Genomic DNA, 20,178 nt, shown 5'->3' with positions numbered 1-20,178 from the left:
CGAAAATTCTCTTTATTGCTTGTGCAGAATAAAAAATCCTTTTCCACAAATGAAAATTGTGTTGAAATCAAAATTGTGATTTTTTTTCCATTTGGAAAGTTAAGTCCTATTTTCCACACTACATTATTGTGTGTACTTTCATCGTGGAAAAGGACTTTTCATTCTGTGAATTCAATAAAAAGATATATTTCTTGAAAAATGCAGGAAAATCACCGATTCCGCCGGTAATACAGACGACTCCAGGATCGCCTTAAATTAAGGGGAAGCTGGAGTTGCTAGTGAACTATTTTTTTACTATAGCGATGGTAATTGCAGTTTCAAAAATTCTCTTTATTGCTTGTGCAGAATAAAAAATCATTTTCCACAAATAAAAATTGTGTTGAAATCAAAATTGTGATTTTTTTCCATTTGGAAAGTTAAGTCCTATTTTCCACACTACATTATTGTGTGTACTTTCATCGTGGAAAAGGACTTTTCATTCTGTGAATTCAATAAAAAGATGTATTTCTTGAAAAATGCAAGAAAATCACCGATTCCGCCGGTAATACAGACGACTCCAGGATCGCCTTAAATTAAGGGGAAGCTGGAGTTGCTAGTGAACTATTTTTTTACTATAGCGATGGTAATTGCAGTTTCGAAAATTCTCTTTATTGCTTGTGCAGAATAAAAAATCCTTTTCCACAAATGAAAATTGTGTTGAAATCAAAATTGTGATTTTTTTTCCATTTGGAAAGTTAAGTCCTATTTTCCACACTACATTATTGCGTGTACTTTCATCGTGGAAAAGGACTTTTCATTCTGTGAATTCAATAAAAAGATATATTTCTTGAAAAATGCAGGAAAATCACCGATTCCGCCGGTAATACAGACGACTCCAGGATCGCCTTAAATTAAGGGGAAGCTGGAGTTGCTAGTGAACTATTTTTTCACTATAGCGATGGTAATTGCAGTTTCGAAAATTCTCTTTATTGCTTGTGCAGAATAAAAAATCCCTTTCCACAAATGAAAATTGTGTTGAAATCAAAATTGTGATTTTTTTTCCATTTGGAAAGTTAAGTCCTATTTTCCACACTACATTATTGTGTGTACTTTCATCGTGGAAAAGGACTTTTCATTCTGTGAATTCAATAAAAAGATATATTTCTTGAAAAATGCAGGAAAATCACCGATTCCGCCGGTAATACAGACGACTCCAGGATCGCCTTAAATTAAGGGGAAGCTGGAGTTGCTAGTGAACTATTTTTTTACTATAGCGATGGTAATTGCAGTTTCGAAAATTCTCTTTATTGCTTGTGCAGAATAAAAAATCCCTTTCCACAAATGAAAATTGTGTTGAAATCAAAATTGTGATTTTTTTTCCATTTGGAAAGTTAAGTCCTATTTTCCACACTACATTATTGTGTGTACTTTCATCGTCGAAAAGGACTTTTCATTCTGTGAATTCAATAAAAAGATATATTTCTTGAAAAATGCAGGAAAATCACCGATTCCGCCGGTAATACAGACGACTCCAGGATCGCCTTAAATTAAGGGGAAGCTGGAGTTGCTAGTGAACTATTTTTTCACTATAGCGATGGTAATTGCAGTTTCGAAAATTCTTTTTATTGCTTGTGCAGAATAAAAAATCCCTTTCCACAAATGAAAATTGTGTTGAAATCAAAATTGTGATTTTTTTTCCATTTGGAAAGTTAAGTCCTATTTTCCACACTACATTATTGTGTGTACTTTCATCGTGGAAAAGGACTTTTCATTCTGTGAATTCAATAAAAAGATATATTTCTTGAAAAATGCAGGAAAATCACCGATTCCGCCGGTAATTTTCGAAACTGCAATTACCATCGCTATAGTGAAAAAATATTTCACTAGCAACTCCAGGATCACCTTAAGACTTTTGAGTTCTCTCTTCTCATTAGTTTTCCTGCCCCCAATGGTTTTAAATGTGTAAAAATTTAGTAGTGAGCTCCGCGTGGTGCTTTGTACCTAAATAAATACGAATGTTAATAAAAAAAAGAGCAATACGCAGTGATTATGATACAGTGTCTTTGTTGGATAGATATATATTAAATGAAACGAAAGAGAGGTACGATTTAAATCATTATTTTCTTAACTTTACTCGCAACTATATTGAATTCGAATTTTGTAAAATTTGATGAAACTATTTATATGTCTCGTCACGTACTTTATACGTAGAATAACGATAATGGTAAATAAGAATAATGATAAGAATTATCGCGCGATATTAAAAGAGCAACATCAATAAAACTGTTTGCTTTTAATTATTTTTAAAGTTAGAAACTCTCATTAGTTAATCCCATGCAAAGATGTAATATAATCGATGTATCCTGCTTGTTTATCTAAGTAAATTATCTGAATAACTTTATTATACGCACAAAATGTTTATAGCAATATTAGAAAATTTGAACTCGTAGATGCTATAAAATTGTAGAGGTTATTCCTCGACTATTAGATCACAGTAATCTTACAATAGAATTAAAATGTAAAAGACTGATATAAATTTCTGTATAAAGTACGTTATGTTTAAATAAACTGTAATAAATAATAATAAATTAAATAAAAGGATTGGTAATTTCTCAAGTAAATCACATGTTATTTCCTATTGTGAGAATACACATATAAGTTGTATAGATCCATACTAATTTTAAGGGAATCTTATTTTATTTTTCATTTTATGCATTTTATCTTTCTAGAATAAAGTGAAGCATTATGTCTCATGAGGCTATTACTTGGATTACTGTAGACAATAACGTCACGGATAGAATGATAGACAATTCTTTCATACATAAAGTTAGGTGGTCACAGATACGAAAGAGAACAAAAATACTTAATGCAGAATTGAAAAGGCATGGCGTGAAAAATTACAAGCAATATGTACATTTAAAAACTACTCTCTTGCGAGATATGGCGGAAGATACTGACACCGACAATATTGATCTCAGCGACGTTGACTATGATGTCATACACAGTACTCCAGCAGCACGGACCAAGTATATAGCCAAGTATAAAACTGAAAACTTAAATAAGTACATTTTAAATAGTGAAGAAGATTTTCAACCTGTTAAAAGGAAAAAATCTGTTAAACGTAAAAGTAAATCATCTCAAACATCTGATAAAAGTAAACCATCGCGAACGGAGTCTAAGGAGCCATCAAAGTCACAATCACCTAAGAAGCATGCTAATATATGCTGGAAAATTATAAAGAATAATAAAGACACCTCATACACGTTTCATACTGCAACACAAGCAAGTGCTTCGAATGATGAAGAAAACCTTTTCAAAGATGAAAATCATGATTACTTGGAAGCTCGCTCTAACAACAGGTCTCTTACGTTATTTAACATGAAATCTAGAGGTGGACGGACAAGGAAGAACGATGAAAATTGCAATGTGGTAGTAGATGAGTTGTGTTCTCCAAATGATGGAATTTTCAATAAAAAGAAACCTGTAGTTGAAAATGGGCCACAGAATTATACAGCACAAGATGCGTCATTAAATAAATCAAATATCGAGTCACGGAGGTCACATAATAACATGCATCTATCTAAATCGACTAATCTGGAAAGTAGTTACAACACGTCTGATATTGTTCTTAAATGGGAAGATAGTTTTACCAACGAACTAACAGAAATAAGTAACGAGGATTTAATAAATACGAAAAATTTCAGTAATAAACGTATGACTCGCAAATCATCGCAAGTAGAAAGCGTTCGAAAGAATTTAATATCTGTATTAGAAGAGATGGACTCCACGAGAAATGATAAAGACGGAGTTAAGAAGAATAAAAGCGTAAAAGATCAATCGAATTGCGATCAGTCACCTCCAGCTGTTATAAGCTTTAGTCGATCTAGTGCTCCATTAAAAACTTCACAAATTAATGTAACCGATGTACAGGGCTCATTGTCAAGTGTTTTATTACCTAATCAACGGAAGTGCCCTACAAACGATGAAGATTTAGAAAGCAGATTAGTCGAGAACGAACAGTCCAATTTAAAAAGTCCAACAAGTTTTCTTGCAGATATTGCGGAGGAGATACTTACGTCTCCTCGAACAAACAAGAAAATTACAGCGCAAAAAGAAGTTAAAGCAGTCAAATTGGGAAATTCTAAGCAGGATATGAAAGAGAAGCATACGAGATGTCATGATAGTGGTTTAGAGGATAGTGGAGAAGAAAATAGTAAAGAAGCAGGAACGTTTTCTGATGAAATGAGGAATTCTTCCCGATTAGATCAAAATGATAAAGACGCACGACAGATGAAGCCAGTAACCCAGGAAGATAAGACAGAAGAAGATACAGATTTTGTAAAATCAAAAAGTCCGCGCAATATCGAAATTCGACTGTCTTCTGAAGAGAGTTGCATAAAAGACAGACATTCGAAGTCTTACGATGACATTGTAAAGGGACAGGAGAGTAAAGAAATGAGGAAGTCCCCTAAAAAAATAAATAATTCTTCTAAATTAAACAAAGACAAAGATGCAGAGAGCAAAAGACATTCCACGAAATCGGAAGAATCGTACGATTCCCAGGAACAGCGATTGTTATCTCCTAGAAGGAGTCCCACGAGGAGTAAATGTACAAAATCTCATGATAACAACAATTTAGGAATGCAAAATGGTAGAAAAGTAAGCGAATCTTCTTTAGAGGAAGAAGTAAAGGATCCCCTCCGATCCAACGAAGTTGATAAAAATGCAGAGATTTATTCAGTAAATAATTCTCATAAAGACGAGACGGATTTTGTGAAATCAGAAGACTCGCCAAAGCAACAATCGTTACCTAAAATTACATGCACCGAGCTCATCAACAAAAAATACAAGATAATTAACAAAAATAGTAATGATGTCGATAGTAACATTAAGAAAACGGACAACGTAGATAATAACATTGATATTATCAGCGCAGACGTTCCTATAAAGAACGCCACATTAATAGCTTGTTCACCTGCTATCAATGACGATGCCGATAGTTGGCCAAAAAAGATGGCGAATACAGGAGAAATTAATAATGACGTATCAATGACATTGGAGACTGACGAGGAGGACAATACAACTTATTTGTCACCGCAAAGTAAGAAACGGCTTCAGCAGCAAGCAACGTTAAATCTAATCGTTTACAGTGAATCCAGCGAGAGCGATGACGAAAACAATGTTACTATTGAACGTCCGAAACGGCGCATTGATAGCTCTGATGAAAGCCATAGTAGTGAAGACGACACACCCAAGAATGATGAAACTACCTATGCTTCTAAGGAAAACGACATTAATGGTTCGCGCAGTAAAGACTCTGATGAAGACACAAGTAGCGAAGAAACTACACCAGTGTCAGAAGAAATAAACAAATCAAATTCGACGGGAATTATGCAGGAAAGAATGAAGAAGAAAACTGTGTCGCCAGCAAAACTTACATCTGAAGATAATTTCCTTAAATCTAACGGGGATGAAAATTCATTAGAGAAAACACAGAATTGTGGAAATGTGTATAATGACGAATCCTCATTGTTAGACAAAGAGAACATATATAATAAAAATAAGCAAAGGGACAGAGTCAGTGATTGTACTGATAAATTTGAGAATAAATCTGGATATAAGTCGCAGAGCACATCAATATCGACGCGAACTTCGCATGTGGAGTCTGATGCTTCCGCCCATCGTAGACCGCGCAATGTAAGTAGCTCCAAGCGATATTAAAATTATTGCTTCTGTTATTTCAAGATGCAGCTTTTACTTTAGTTATTTATTTATTTCAAGTTACAACAGTTAGTTGAGGACGAAAACTTACGTGTGGAAACGGCATCACCGAGTTTCACGATTGCGGATCTTTCTGAGGACGAGGAAGCTTTTATCTTGAACGTTCCAAGCAAGGTATAAACCATTCACAAAGTTATATTGGGTCGTCCGGAAAGTTCGTGCCGATTTTGAAGGAAAATTCAAAGGCAACATTTTTTTATGTCGATAAATATTTATTGTCTTATGTATGCACCGTTTTGTTTCACAACCTTTGTCCATCTTTCACGCAACTGGAAGATTCCATTCTCCCAGAACTTCTTAGGTTTCTCGGCGAAAAACTCCTCAAGGTGGTTTTTTATGTCGATCAAAGAGTCGAAGTTCTTGCCGCTAAGAGAATTTTGCAAAGACCTAAATAAGTGAAAGTCTGAAGGTGCAATGTCTGGTGAATACGGTGGGTGAGGTAGCACATCCCAGCCAAACTCCAACAATTTTTGTCGGGTAGTCAAAGAAACATGAGGTCTGGCATTGTCCCGATGGAACACGACGCCCTTCCTATTGGCTAATTCTGGACTTTTTTCCTGAATCGCTGTCTTTAATTCGTCCAGTTGCGAGCAGTACTTATCTGCATTTATCGTTTGGTTGTGTGGTAGGAGCTCATAATATAGGATTCCTTTCCAATCCCACCAGACACAGAGCATGACTTTTTTTGGATGAAGGCCGGCTTTCGGAGTGGTTAATGCTGGTTCATTTCGCTTACCCCAGGATCTTTTTCGTTCTACATTGTTGTAAATGATCCATTTTTCGTCACCCGTCACTAATTGCTTCAAAAATGGTACGTTTTCGTTACTCTTGTACAGCGAGTCGCAGATGGAAATGCGATCCATTAAATTTTTTTCGGCCAAATTATGCGGAACCCATACATCATAGCGACTTACGTAACCAAGCTTCACTACATGATCGTGGACAGTGGTTTTCGATATTTTCAGTATCTCTGTTAATTCACGTGTCGTGTAGCGCGGGTTATTCTCGATCAGTGTCTTGATTTGGTCATCGTCAGTAGTAGAGGGTCTGCCCGAGCGTTTTTGGTCTTTAAGGTTAAAATCACCAGCTCTAAACTTAGCGAACCACTTACGTACGGTTCTTTCAGCCAAAGCGCCTTCTCCGTAAACAGAACATATCGAATTTGTTGCTTGTGAGGCATTTTTGCCTTTCCGGTAATAGAAAAGCATCAAGTGTCTAAAATGTTCTTTGTTTTCTTCCATCTTCAAAAGAGTACAAAACTGACACGAATCATTTTATCTGAAACAACTTTTTTCCTAAAGATGCGTTGAAATGCCACCTTTAAGCATATGTATTGGGTCGTCCAGAAAGTTCGTGCCGATTTTGAAGGAAAATTCAAAGGCAACATTTTTTTATGTCGATAAATATTTATTGTCTTATGTATGCACCGTTTTGTTTCACAACCTTTGTCCATCTTTCACGCAACTGGAAGATTCCATTCTCCCAGAACTTCTTAGGTTTCTCGGCGAAAAACTCCTCAAGGTGGTTTTTTATGTCGATCAAAGAGTCGAAGTTCTTGCCGCTAAGAGAATTTTGCAAAGACCTAAATAAGTGAAAGTCTGAAGGAGCAATGTCTGGTGAATACGGTGGGTGAGGTAGCACATCCCAGCCAAACTCCAACAATTTTTGTCGGGTAGTCAAAGAAACATGAGGTCTGGCATTGTCCCGATGGAACACGACGCCCTTCCTATTGGCTAATTCTGGACTTTTTTCCTGAATCGCTGTCTTTAATTCGTCCAGTTGCGAGCAGTACTTATCTGCATTTATCGTTTGGTTGTGTGGTAGGAGCTCATAATATAGGATTCCTTTCCAATCCCACCAGACACAGAGCATGACTGTTTTTGGATGAAGGCCGGCTTTCGGAGTGGTTAATGCTGGTTCATTTCGCTTACCCCAGGATCTTTTTCGTTCTACATTGTTGTAAATGATCCATTTTTCGTCACCCGTCACTAATTGCTTCAAAAATGGTACGTTTTCGTTGCGCTTGTACAGCGAGTCGCAGATGGAAATGCGATCCATTAAATTTTTTCGGCCAAATTATGCGGAACCCATACATCATAGCGACTTACGTAACCAAGCTTCACTACATGATCGTGGACAGTGGTTTTCGATATTTTCAGTATCTCTGCTAATTCACGTGTCGTGTAGCGCGGGTTATTCTCGATCAGTGTCTTGATTTGGTCATCGTCAGTAGTAGAGGGTCTGCCCGAGCGTTCTTGGTCTTTAAGGTTAAAATCACCAGCTCTAAACTTAGCGAACCACTTACGCACGGTTCTTTCAGCCAAAGCGCCTTCTCCGTAAACAGAACATATCGAATTTGTTGCTTGTGAGGCATTTTTGCCTTTCCGGTAATAGAAAAGCATCAAGTGTCTAAAATGTTCTTTGTTTTCTTCCATCTTCAAAAGAGTACAAAACTGACACGAATCAATTTATCTGAAACAACTTTTTTCCTAAAGATGCGTTGAAATGCCACCTTTAAGCATATGTATTGGGTCGTCCAGAAAGTTCGTGCCGATTTTGAAGGAAAATTCAAAGGCAACATTTTTTTATGTCGATAAATATTTATTGTCTTATGTATGCACCGTTTTTTTTCACAACCTTTGTCCATCTTTCACGCAACTGGAAGATTCCATTCTCCCAGAACTTCTTAGGTTTCTCGGCGAAAAACTCCTCAAGGTGGTTTTTTATGTCGATCAAAGAGTCGAAGTTCTTGCCGCTAAGAGAATTTTGCAAAGACCTAAATAAGTGAAAGTCTGAAGGTGCAATGTCTGGTGAATACGGTGGGTGAGGTAGCACATCCCAGCCAAACTCCAACAATTTTTGTCGGGTAGTCAAAGAAACATGAGGTCTGGCATTGTCCCGATGGAACACGACGCCCTTCCTATTGGCTAATTCTGGACTTTTTTCCTGAATCGCTGTCTTTAATTCGTCCAGTTGCGAGCAGTACTTATCTGCATTTATCGTTTGGTTGTGTGGTAGGAGCTCATAATATAGGATTCCTTTCCAATCCCACCAGACACAGAGCATGACTGTTTTTGGATGAAGGCCGGCTTTCGGAGTGGTTAATGCTGGTTCATTTCGCTTACCCCAGGATCTTTTTCGTTCTACATTGTTGTAAATGATCCATTTTTCGTCACCCGTCACTAATTGCTTCAAAAATGGTACGTTTTCGTTGCGCTTGTACAGCGAGTCGCAGATGGAAATGCGATCCATTAAATTTTTTCGGCCAAATTATGCGGAACCCATACATCATAGCGACTTACGTAACCAAGCTTCACTACATGATCGTGGACAGTGGTTTTCGATATTTTCAGTATCTCTGCTAATTCACGTGTCGTGTAGCGCGGGTTATTCTCGATCAGTGTCTTGATTTGGTCATCGTCAGTAGTAGAGGGTCTGCCCGAGCGTTCTTGGTCTTTAAGGTTAAAATCACCAGCTCTAAACTTAGCGAACCACTTACGCACGGTTCTTTCAGCCAAAGCGCCTTCTCCGTAAACAGAACATATCGAATTTGTTGCTTGTGAGGCATTTTTGCCTTTCCGGTAATAGAAAAGCATCAAGTGTCTAAAATGTTCTTTGTTTTCTTCCATCTTCAAAAGAGTACAAAACTGACACGAATCAATTTATCTGAAACAACTTTTTTCCTAAAGATGCGTTGAAATGCCACCTTTAAGCATATGTATTGGGTCGTCCAGAAAGTTCGTGCCGATTTTGAAGGAAAATTCAAAGGCAACATTTTTTTATGTCGATAAATATTTATTGTCTTATGTATGCACCGTTTTGTTTCACAACCTTTGTCCATCTTTCACGCAACTGGAAGATTCCATTCTCCCAGAACTTCTTAGGTTTCTCGGCGAAAAACTCCTCAAGGTGGTTTTTTATGTCGATCAAAGAGTCGAAGTTCTTGCCGCTAAGAGAATTTTGCAAAGACCTAAATAAGTGAAAGTCTGAAGGTGCAATGTCTGGTGAATACGGTGGGTGAGGTAGCACATCCCAGCCAAACTCCAACAATTTTTGTCGGGTAGTCAAAGAAACATGAGGTCTGGCATTGTCCCGATGGAACACGACGCCCTTCCTATTGGCTAATTCTGGACTTTTTTCCTGAATCGCTGTCTTTAATTCGTCCAGTTGCGAGCAGTACTTATCTGCATTTATCGTTTGGTTGTGTGGTAGGAGCTCATAATATAGGATTCCTTTCCAATCCCACCAGACACAGAGCATGACTGTTTTTGGATGAAGGCCGGCTTTCGGAGTGGTTAATGCTGGTTCATTTCGCTTACCCCAGGATCTTTTTCGTTCTACATTGTTGTAAATGATCCATTTTTCGTCACCCGTCACTAATTGCTTCAAAAATGGTACGTTTTCGTTGCGCTTGTACAGCGAGTCGCAGATGGAAATGCGATCCATTAAATTTTTTCGGCCAAATTATGCGGAACCCATACATCATAGCGACTTACGTAACCAAGCTTCACTACATGATCGTGGACAGTGGTTTTCGATATTTTCAGTATCTCTGCTAATTCACGTGTCGTGTAGCGCGGGTTATTCTCGATCAGTGTCTTGATTTGGTCATCGTCAGTAGTAGAGGGTCTGCCCGAGCGTTCTTGGTCTTTAAGGTTAAAATCACCAGCTCTAAACTTAGCGAACCACTTACGCACGGTTCTTTCAGCCAAAGCGCCTTCTCCGTAAACAGAACATATCGAATTTGTTGCTTGTGAGGCATTTTTGCCTTTCCGGTAATAGAAAAGCATCAAGTGTCTAAAATGTTCTTTGTTTTCTTCCATCTTCAAAAGAGTACAAAACTGACACGAATCAATTTATCTGAAACAACTTTTTTCCTAAAGATGCGTTGAAATGCCACCTTTAAGCATATGTATTGGGTCGTCCAGAAAGTTCGTGCCGATTTTGAAGGAAAATTCAAAGGCAACATTTTTTTATGTCGATAAATATTTATTGTCTTATGTATGCACCGTTTTGTTTCACAACCTTTGTCCATCTTTCACGCAACTGGAAGATTCCATTCTCCCAGAACTTCTTAGGTTTCTCGGCGAAAAACTCCTCAAGGTGGTTTTTTATGTCGATCAAAGAGTCGAAGTTCTTGCCGCTAAGAGAATTTTGCAAAGACCTAAATAAGTGAAAGTCTGAAGGTGCAATGTCTGGTGAATACGGTGGGTGAGGTAGCACATCCCAGCCAAACTCCAACAATTTTTGTCGGGTAGTCAAAGAAACATGAGGTCTGGCATTGTCCCGATGGAACACGACGCCCTTCCTATTGGCTAATTCTGGACTTTTTTCCTGAATCGCTGTCTTTAATTCGTCCAGTTGCGAGCAGTACTTATCTGCATTTATCGTTTGGTTGTGTGGTAGGAGCTCATAATATAGGATTCCTTTCCAATCCCACCAGACACAGAGCATGACTTTTTTTGGACGAAGGCCGGCTTTCGGAGTGGTTAATGCTGGTTCATTTCGCTTACCCCAGGATCTTTTTCGTTCTACATTGTCGTAAATGATCCATTTTTCGTCACCCGTCACTAATTGCTTCAAAAATGGTACGTTTTCGTTGCGCTTGTACAGCGAGTCGCAGATGGAAATGCGATCCATTAAATTTTTTCGGCCAAATTATGCGGAACCCATACATCATAGCGACTTACGTAACCAAGCTTCACTACATGATCGTGGACAGTGGTTTTCGATATTTTCAGTATCTCTGCTAATTCACGTGTCGTGTAGCGCGGGTTATTCTCGATCAGTGTCTTGATTTGGTCATCGTCAGTAGTAGAGGGTCTGCCCGAGCGTTCTTGGTCTTTAAGGTTAAAATCACCAGCTCTAAACTTAGCGAACCACTTACGTACGGTTCTTTCAGCCAAAGCGCCTTCTCCGTAAACAGAACATATCGAATTTGTTGCTTGTGAGGCATTTTTGCCTTTCCGGTAATAGAAAAGCATCAAGTGTCTAAAATGTTCTTTGTTTTCTTCCATCTTCAAAAGAGTACAAAACTGACACGAATCAATTTATCTGAAACAACTTTTTTCCTAAAGATGCGTTGAAATGCCACCTTTAAGCATATGTATTGGGTCGTCCAGAAAGTTCGTGCCGATTTTGAAGGAAAATTCAAAGGCAACATTTTTTTATGTCGATAAATATTTATTGTCTTATGTATGCACCGTTTTTTTCACAACCTTTGTCCATCTTTCACGCAACTGGAAGATTCCATTCTCCCAGAACTTCTTAGGTTTCTCGGCGAAAAACTCCTCAAGGTGGTTTTTTATGTCGATCAAAGAGTCGAAGTTCTTGCCGCTAAGAGAATTTTGCAAAGACCTAAATAAGTGAAAGTCTGAAGGTGCAATGTCTGGTGAATACGGTGGGTGAGGTAGCACATCCCAGCCAAACTCCAACAATTTTTGTCGGGTGGTCAAAGAAACATGAGGTCTGGCATTGTCCCGATGGAACACGACGCCCTTCCTATTGGCTAATTCTGGACTTTTTTCCTGAATCGCTGTCTTTAATTCGTCCAGTTGCGAGCAGTACTTATCTGCATTTATCGTTTGGTTGTGTGGTAGGAGCTCATAATATAGGATTCCTTTCCAACCCCACCAGACACAGAGCATGACTTTTTTTGGATGAAGGCCGGCTTTCGGAGTGGTTAATGCTGGTTCATTTCGCTTACCCCAGGATCTTTTTCGTTCTACATTGTCGTAAATGATCCATTTTTCGTCACCCGTCACTAATTGCTTCAAAAATGGTACGTTTTCGTTGCGCTTGTACAGCGAGTCGCAGATGGAAATGCGATCCATTAAATTTTTTCGGCCAAATTATGCGGAACCCATATATCATAGCGACTTACGTAACCAAGCTTCACTACATGATCGTGGACAGTGGTTTTCGATATTTTCAGTATCTCTGCTAATTCACGTGTCGTGTAGCGCGGGTTATTCTCGATCAGTGTCTTGATTTGGTCATCGTCAGTAGTAGAGGGTCTGCCCGAGCGTTCTTGGTCTTTAAGGTTAAAATCACCAGCTCTAAACTTAGCGAACCACTTAAGCACGGTTCTTTCAGCCAAAGCGCCTTCTCCGTAAACAGAACATATCGAATTTGTTGCTTGTGAGGCATTTTTGCCTTTCCGGTAATAGAAAAGCATCAAGTGTCTAAAATGTTCTTTGTTTTCTTCCATCTTCAAAAGAGTACAAAACTGACACGAATCATTTTATCTGAAACAACTTTTTTCCTAAAGATGCGTTGAAATGTCACCTTTAAGCATGTGTATATAAATCGTATGTTTTCAATAACATTGATATATTCAGACATGTTCCAACGTCATCTATTAAAAATCGGCACGAACTTTCCGGACGACCCAATACTTATGAAAGGTTTCATATTAATATATCCATACACATATATACAGGGTGTTTCCCAAGTAAGTAGACAAACTTAAGGAGGATATTCCTTGGCTTATTTTAAGAAGAAAAGGTCATATAAACGTATGTCCTAAACTGCTTTGTTTTCCAAAAAAGTACATCACTGTTTTCGTTCACTTTTCGGATAGCGTGCTTTTGCAGTACGAGTCAACAGCGGCGGGGATGGAGCGGGGATGGTCTCGCGGCGCCGCAAGTGAACACTCGTTTCAGACTGCGCCGCGCGGCCCGCTCCATCCCCACCGCTGTTGACTCGTACTGCAAAAGCACGCTATCTGGCATCACCGCTATCACGTTATCTTCGACGCAAACTTTATTAGTTCCTATTAAGTTTAGTAATTTTATTAATTATGGTAAATTACACAAACGCCGAAATGGCAGATATGCATTTCGTACACGGTCTTGCTAATGGAAACGCTCGTCAAGCAAGACGTATTTACAATGACAGATACTTGTTTTTGGAAAACAAAGCAGTTTAGGACATACGTTTATATGACCTTTTCTTCTTAAAATAAGCCAAGGAATATCCTCCTTAAGTTTGCCTACTTACTTAGGAAACACCCTGTATATGTATATTTTTTAATTTAAAACAGGTTCTACAATGCAGTTTGCAAGACCAGTTGTTTATTTTAAAAAACAAAACTATAAAATTTGGTCAAACTAAATACGTAATTACGCACACAGAAATGCATACCACGTCTTGCATTTTTGCCACTGGGAAAGCAAGAAAACCTTATAAAACAGGTAAATAAATATGGATATTTCTTCCTTTAGAACCAGAGCGAGTAATATATCAGTACCGTATGTTACGTAGATGCATATTACGTTTAATGTATTTTATGCCGAGCAATTACTGTAAGAAGAACATTTAAGAGATTAGATTATAACTTATACTGTTAAGTGGAAATTAAATAAATCAAGAATGTAATTGATTAAACAATTCTACTTTACTTTTAGTAAATATTAAAAATGTCGGCGTTGTTACGGCACGAGAAAGATTGTCATTTGAGGGTCATTTGAGAAAGTCAAATTCATTAAATTTTAACAATACCGACACGTCTTTCGAATTAAAATCGCCAAAAATAAGCAATGGAAAGATAAATGACACAGAATCGAAGATATCGGAAAACTACAGTAAATACAAACGAAGAAGAGGTTCAGGTAAAATTTTAATTAAAATTTTTATAATATAGGAAGAAACACTACTCCTGCCATGTATTCTTAATACCTGCTTAAGTTTTATTACTCAAGAAATTCTAGTTAGAATATAAATAAGAAATGATATAAATAAAAGAATATGAATCTTTTACTTGATTTAATCACAAATAATATATATTCTTTCAGATTCTAACAGTGAACAGTCTCCAACCAAGAGAAAACGATTAAAAGTTTATTCTTAGAAATTACTGCTATAAAAAGAGAAAAAGAGAAGAAAATGTATAAAACAGATTATATTATTTGATGTATCGATAGTTATGCACGGTACGACCTGTAATAAAGATTCTAATTTTTGATAATATTATTTTTACTATCTATGGCTTTTCGTAATGGTTAAGTCTAATATATTCAGCTTCTTAATACATTCAACTTGCCAATCTTATTTTGAAATATTGATATAACTGTTTATCAATTATGTAAAATTTTACATTTATTTACTACATAATATTTGTTACATAATATGAATTATTTTATGAGATCTTATGTACTTTATATATTGGAGAAATATCAGACGGAAGATTAAGTACAAAACATTTATTTTTATAAATCACTGGTATCATTATATTTATCCAAATCCCAAGTTTTATGGCACTATTTGTACAGTACAAGAATCTAAAGATTTATGGAGCAGTAATTAAGTGTAAAATAGATTTATTCTATTTATTCGATAACAAGCTTTCGAATAAATTTAATTACCCACCCAACATACTAATTTTACATTTAGGCGTACAGAATTCGCAAATATTTTGCAGGATTATAGAAACATTTAATGATTATTCTGAGAGATAAGGAATTAGTTAAATCCTTTCCAACGAAACGTTTAAAGTCATAAAAATTAAATTATTATCTTAAATAAAACTAATAAGTACTAATTAATAATAGAAAAATAAATAAAACTTTTGTTAATCAGCTATTAATTTTTACTCATTTTCAAATACGGAATTAGTATACAGTACAATATAGTATAAAAGTATGTGATGTTTGTAAAAAATAAATTCTCGGTGATACATTATTCGCATGAATTTACAAAACTTTGTACGTGCGTGAAAATAATAATTAAAATTAAGTCAAACTATTTTTCAATAATAAATCGTAGAAATATTTGACTTATAAAATGATTTATATGTTGGATTTTGCCAATTATATTGTTTAATAAATATTCTCTAACCTGATAAAACATTCTATAATTGTGTTTAAAAATGAGTTGTATAAATTAATAGTATTATGCGCATAAACAGGTCACCCGTTTAATTCGTAATAATTTCTGTCATTACATCTTTCATCATTTAATTATAATTTTGAAGAGCGTATGCCCTTCCTGGGAAATTCGTTAAATGGTTTTAATAAAGGATATAAAGATTGACTAATTTTAAACGACATGATGTCGTCGATTTTCTTAATTTTTTCACTAGCTGCCGTATCAAGGATCTCTTCAGCTTCGTTATTCAATCCGAGTTCATCCTCCGTGCCATTTGTTGCCGTGGATATCACATGCACCGACAATTTATGTCGAATCTTACTATGTACAATTTCCTGAAAAAATTATACATAAAATAATATAAGCGCTGTACTGTTTCTAAGAAAAATTGGTAACTATGCACTTTAACGGACCAACCTCCGATGACCTTGACCTTGACATATGTTGTCAAGGTCACCCTCCTGAGTGACCTTGAAGAGGTTTTAGCCGTCGCTCGTTGTTTATTAAAAAGTTATTAACAAAAGAAGTTTAATAATTTTGCACGAATGAGAATGGGGCAAAGCCCCTTCTTCCTCCCGCCCTCCCGCGAAGCGGACTGAAAACGAGCGTATGTGTCCGGGGCTCCAGTTTCGGAAAATATAACCTAACCCAACCCTATTTCTGATTTAAAGCTAAAATTCCATCAAATATACTCTTTCGTAAACGTATATGGCATTGTAAAATTATGCTTTATTCATTAAACATTTTTGTCAATAACTTTTTAACAAATAACGAGCGAAGGGTGAAACCTAGTGCGGGTTATTCAGGAAGGTGACCTTTGTAATATATGTCAAACTCAAGTCCTTGCTTCGCGTGGACAGCTGAAAATTCGTGCGAAATCATTAAGCTTTCTTTGTTTATAACTTTTTAACAAACAACGAGCGACGGCTAAAACTTCTTCAAGGTCACTGAGGAGGGTGACCTTGACAACATATGTCAAGGTCAACAAGGTCATCGGGGCTGGGTCCGTTAAAGTACATAATTACCGAAAAATTAAGCTTTGAGTAAAATTTGAGTAAATGTATAATTACCTTGAAAAAGTTCAACAATTGCGGCCGCGTTATAGTTCTCAAATATGCTACCTCGACGTTCGCTCGGTCGAAATTATATTGCTGGGTTGAGATCTCTTCCCAGAATATAGTGGATAGAGAAGTCAACATTTTTGGCTTCTCAAGACGTAATGTAGCTAAAGCTTTCTTATGTTTTTTAAATTGATTTTCCGACATAGTGGTTATGTGATCCTGAAATATAATTATAGATGATGAATATTATTAAATTTTATTAACTGCAAAAATAATATGTGTTAGCTCGCTTAAATATGCTATTATCGCGCTATTTAATTATGCTCACCAACATGGAATCCATAAATGAGTCGATACGTTTCTCAACGTACTGCGGATGTTTGTTGCTTTGAACTATGATTCGCATGCCTTGAGCTCCGTTCGACCTGCGTACATCGCTTAATACTATATAGCCTAATTGCTCCTTCGTTCGCAAAATGTTGAAACAAGGTTCCGAAATGATTTGTGCCAGGAGCTCTAAATGCATGTTCGATTCCGTCGCTTGTAAACCAGTTTGGTAATACACCTCCGTACATGAACTTTTGTGCAATTTATTCTCTGTCTCAAACAGGAAATGGCAGCCTGTAACAAACACATATTTACAACACTTTTGCAGATCATCAATAAACATTCCTTATAGATATTAAGTCTATTGTTTTCGAGCCAAATTCTTTACTAATAAAATAATTTGGTAAGAAACTCGTGTAAAACTTCCGAAACGCGTTAAGGGGGGAGCCTGCTTTAGAACGTTGAAAATAAGGTATAATTTTACGAATTCTTTTGGAGAAACTATACAGCGGATCTTTATAAAACTTTGACGCATTTATTAGTACATGTTTAAAGATAAAAAAATTATTTTTTGATTTGAATATATCGCCTGTAGAGGTCGTCCTGGAGGCATCTTAGTGCAGCCGGCGTTATAAATTGGTGAGCATTCTCCTGCCTCCAAATTTCATCCAAACTGAAAAATTGAAATATTTTCTCGTTATTTATGAATTCCCATCGTCGATGAACCTTTAATATTCACAAAAAAATTAAGTTAAACAATTATTTGTGCATGAAAAAGTTCAAAAACTTCGCCTAAAAATCGTACTTTTGTGTTCTAAGCTCCACCATCCTGGCACTTTTCAACTTTTTTCTTCTCTCTTTGGTTCATCGACGATGGGAATTCATAAATAACGAGAACATATTTCAATTTTTCAGTTTGGACGAAATTTGGAGGCAGGAGAATGCTCACCAATTTGCAATGCCGGCGACGCGGCTGCACTAAGTTTCTTCAGGACGACCTCTACAAGCGATATATTCAAATGCATTTATTAGTACAAGTTTAAAGATAAAAAAATTATTTTTTGATTTGAATATATCGCCTGTAGAGGTCGTCCTGGAGGCACCTTAGTGCAGCCGGCGTTGTAAATTGGTGAGCATTCTCCTGCCTCCAAATTTCATCCAAACTGAAAAATTGAAATATTTTCTCGTTATTTATGAATTCCCATCGTCGATGAACCTTTAATATTCACAAAAACATTAAGTTAAACAATTATTTGTACATGAAAAAGTTCAAAAACTTTGCCTAAAAATCGTACTTTTGTGTTCTAAGCTCCACCATTCTGGCACTTTTCAACTTTTTTCTTCTCTCTTTGGTTCATCGACGATGGGAATTCACAAATAACGAGAACATATTTCAATTTTTCAGTTTGGACGAAATTTGGAGGCAGGAGAATGCTCACCAATTTGCAATGCCGGCGACGCGGCTGCACTAAGATTTCTCCAGGACGACCTCTGCAAGCGATATATTCAAATCAAAAATAATTTTTTTTATCTTCAAACATGTACTAATAAATGCATAAAACTTTGATGCATTTATTAGTACATGTTTAAAGATAAAAAAATTATTTTTTGATTTGAATATATCGCCTGTAGAGGTCGTCCTGGAGGCATCTTAGTGCAGCCGGCGTTGTAAATTGGTGAGCATTCTCCTGCCTCCAAATTTCATCCAAACTGAAAAATTGAAATATTTTCTCGTTATTTATGAATTCCCATCGTCGATGAACCTTTAATATTCATAAAAACATTAAGTTAAACAATTAGTTTTGCATGAAAAAGTTCAAAAACTTTGTCTAAAAATCGTACTTTTGTGTTCTAAGCTCCACCATCCTGGCACTTTTCAACTTTTTTCTTCTCTCTTTGGTTCATCGACGATGGGAATTCACAAATAACGAGAACATATTTCAATTTTTCAGTTTGGACGAAATTTGGAGGCAGGAGAATGCTCACCAATTTGCAATGCCGGCGACGCGGCTGCACTAAGATTTCTCCAGGACGACCTCTGCAAGCGATATATTCAAATCAAAAATAATTTTTTTTATCTTCAAACATGTACTAATAAATGCATAAAACTTTGATGCATTTATTAGTACATGTTTAAAGATAAAAAAATTATTTTTTGATTTGAATATATCGCCTGTAGAGGTCGTCCTGGAGGCACCTTAGTGCAGCCGGCGTTATAAATTGGTGAGCATTCTCCTGCCTCCAAATTTCATCCAAACTGAAAAATTGAAATATTTTCTCGTTATTTATGAATTCCCATCGTCGATGAACCTTTAATATTCACAAAAAAATTAAGTTAAACAATTATTTGTGCATGAAAAAGTTCAAAAACTTCGCCTAAAAATCGTACTTTTGTGTTCTAAGCTCCACCATCCTGGCACTTTTCAACTTTTTTCTTCTCTCTTTGGTTCATCGACGATGGGAATTCATAAATAACGAGAACATATTTCAATTTTTCAGTTTGGACGAAATTTGGAGGCAGGAGAATGCTCACCAATTTGCAATGCCGGCGACGCGGCTGCACTAAGTTTCTTCAGGACGACCTCTACAAGCGATATATTCAAATGCATTTATTAGTACAAGTTTAAAGATAAAAAAATTATTTTTTGATTTGAATATATCGCCTGTAGAGGTCGTCCTGGAGGCACCTTAGTGCAGCCGGCGTTGTAAATTGGTGAGCATTCTCCTGCCTCCAAATTTCATCCAAACTGAAAAATTGAAATATTTTCTCGTTATTTATGAATTCCATCGTCGATGAACCTTTAATATTCACAAAAACATTAAGTTAAACAATTATTTGTACATGAAAAAGTTCAAAAACTTGCTAAAAATCGTACTTTTGTGTTCTAAGCTCCACCATTCTGGCACTTTTCAACTTTTTTCTTCTCTCTTTGGTTCATCGACGATGGGAATTCACAAATAACGAGAACATATTTCAATTTTTCAGTTTGGACGAAATTTGGAGGCAGGAGAATGCTCACCAATTTGCAATGCCGGCGACGCGGCTGCACTAAGATTTCTCCAGGACGACCTCTGCAAGCGATATATTCAAATCAAAAATAATTTTTTTATCTTCAAACATGTACTAATAAATGCATAAAACTTTGATGCATTTATTAGTACA

The 20,178-nt window shown here is 36.5% G+C and overlaps 2 protein-coding genes across 2 annotated transcripts; one reads left to right on the top strand and one right to left on the bottom strand.

The window, feature by feature from the left end:
- The first annotated feature begins 1,883 nt into the window (after positions 1 to 1,883).
- Positions 1,884 to 14,730, top strand: LOC105274770 (MATH and LRR domain-containing protein PFE0570w). Its single transcript, XM_011331160.3, has 6 exons — positions 1,884 to 2,080; positions 2,709 to 5,676; positions 5,761 to 5,874; positions 13,805 to 13,955; positions 14,169 to 14,372; positions 14,556 to 14,730. The coding sequence occupies exons 2-6, from the start codon at positions 2,725 to 2,727 to the stop codon at positions 14,609 to 14,611; spliced, it is 3,477 nt and encodes a 1,158-aa protein (XP_011329462.2). The 5' UTR covers positions 1,884 to 2,080; positions 2,709 to 2,724; the 3' UTR covers positions 14,612 to 14,730.
- Positions 14,731 to 14,952: 222 nt separating this feature from the next.
- Positions 14,953 to 17,417, bottom strand: LOC113563452 (insulin-degrading enzyme-like). Its single transcript, XM_026975133.1, has 3 exons — positions 17,017 to 17,417; positions 16,698 to 16,907; positions 14,953 to 15,962 (listed from the first exon to the last, which is right to left on the bottom strand). The coding sequence occupies exons 1-3, from the start codon at positions 17,356 to 17,358 to the stop codon at positions 15,720 to 15,722; spliced, it is 795 nt and encodes a 264-aa protein (XP_026830934.1). The 5' UTR covers positions 17,359 to 17,417; the 3' UTR covers positions 14,953 to 15,719.
- Between the last annotated feature and the right edge of the window lie 2,761 nt (positions 17,418 to 20,178).

Source organism: Ooceraea biroi, chromosome 14, assembly GCF_003672135.1.
Source record: "Ooceraea biroi isolate clonal line C1 chromosome 14, Obir_v5.4, whole genome shotgun sequence".
Taxonomy (NCBI): domain Eukaryota; kingdom Metazoa; phylum Arthropoda; class Insecta; order Hymenoptera; family Formicidae; genus Ooceraea; species Ooceraea biroi.
This window is presented reverse-complemented; position numbering and strand designations above follow the sequence as displayed.

What these genes read in the sequence shown, in the direction of transcription:
- LOC113563452 (XM_026975133.1), bottom strand. Translation starts at nt 17,358, where the DNA reads ATGTTTATTGATGATCTGCAAAAGTGTTGTAAATATGTGTTTGTTACA. An exon ending in CATTTATGGATTCCATGTTG is followed by an intron (nt 16,908 to 17,016) that starts GTGAGCATAATT and finishes ATTATATTTCAG; the next exon opens with GATCACATAACCACTATGTC. An exon ending in AATTGTTGAACTTTTTCAAG is followed by an intron (nt 15,963 to 16,697) that starts GTAATTATACAT and finishes TAATTTTTTCAG; the next exon opens with GAAATTGTACATAGTAAGAT.
- LOC105274770 (XM_011331160.3), top strand. Translation starts at nt 2,725, where the DNA reads ATGTCTCATGAGGCTATTACTTGGATTACTGTAGACAATAACGTCACG. An exon ending in TCTTGAACGTTCCAAGCAAG is followed by an intron (nt 5,875 to 13,804) that starts GTATAAACCATT and finishes AATTTAAAACAG; the next exon opens with GTTCTACAATGCAGTTTGCA. An exon ending in AAGAAAACCTTATAAAACAG is followed by an intron (nt 13,956 to 14,168) that starts GTAAATAAATAT and finishes CTTTACTTTTAG; the next exon opens with TAAATATTAAAAATGTCGGC.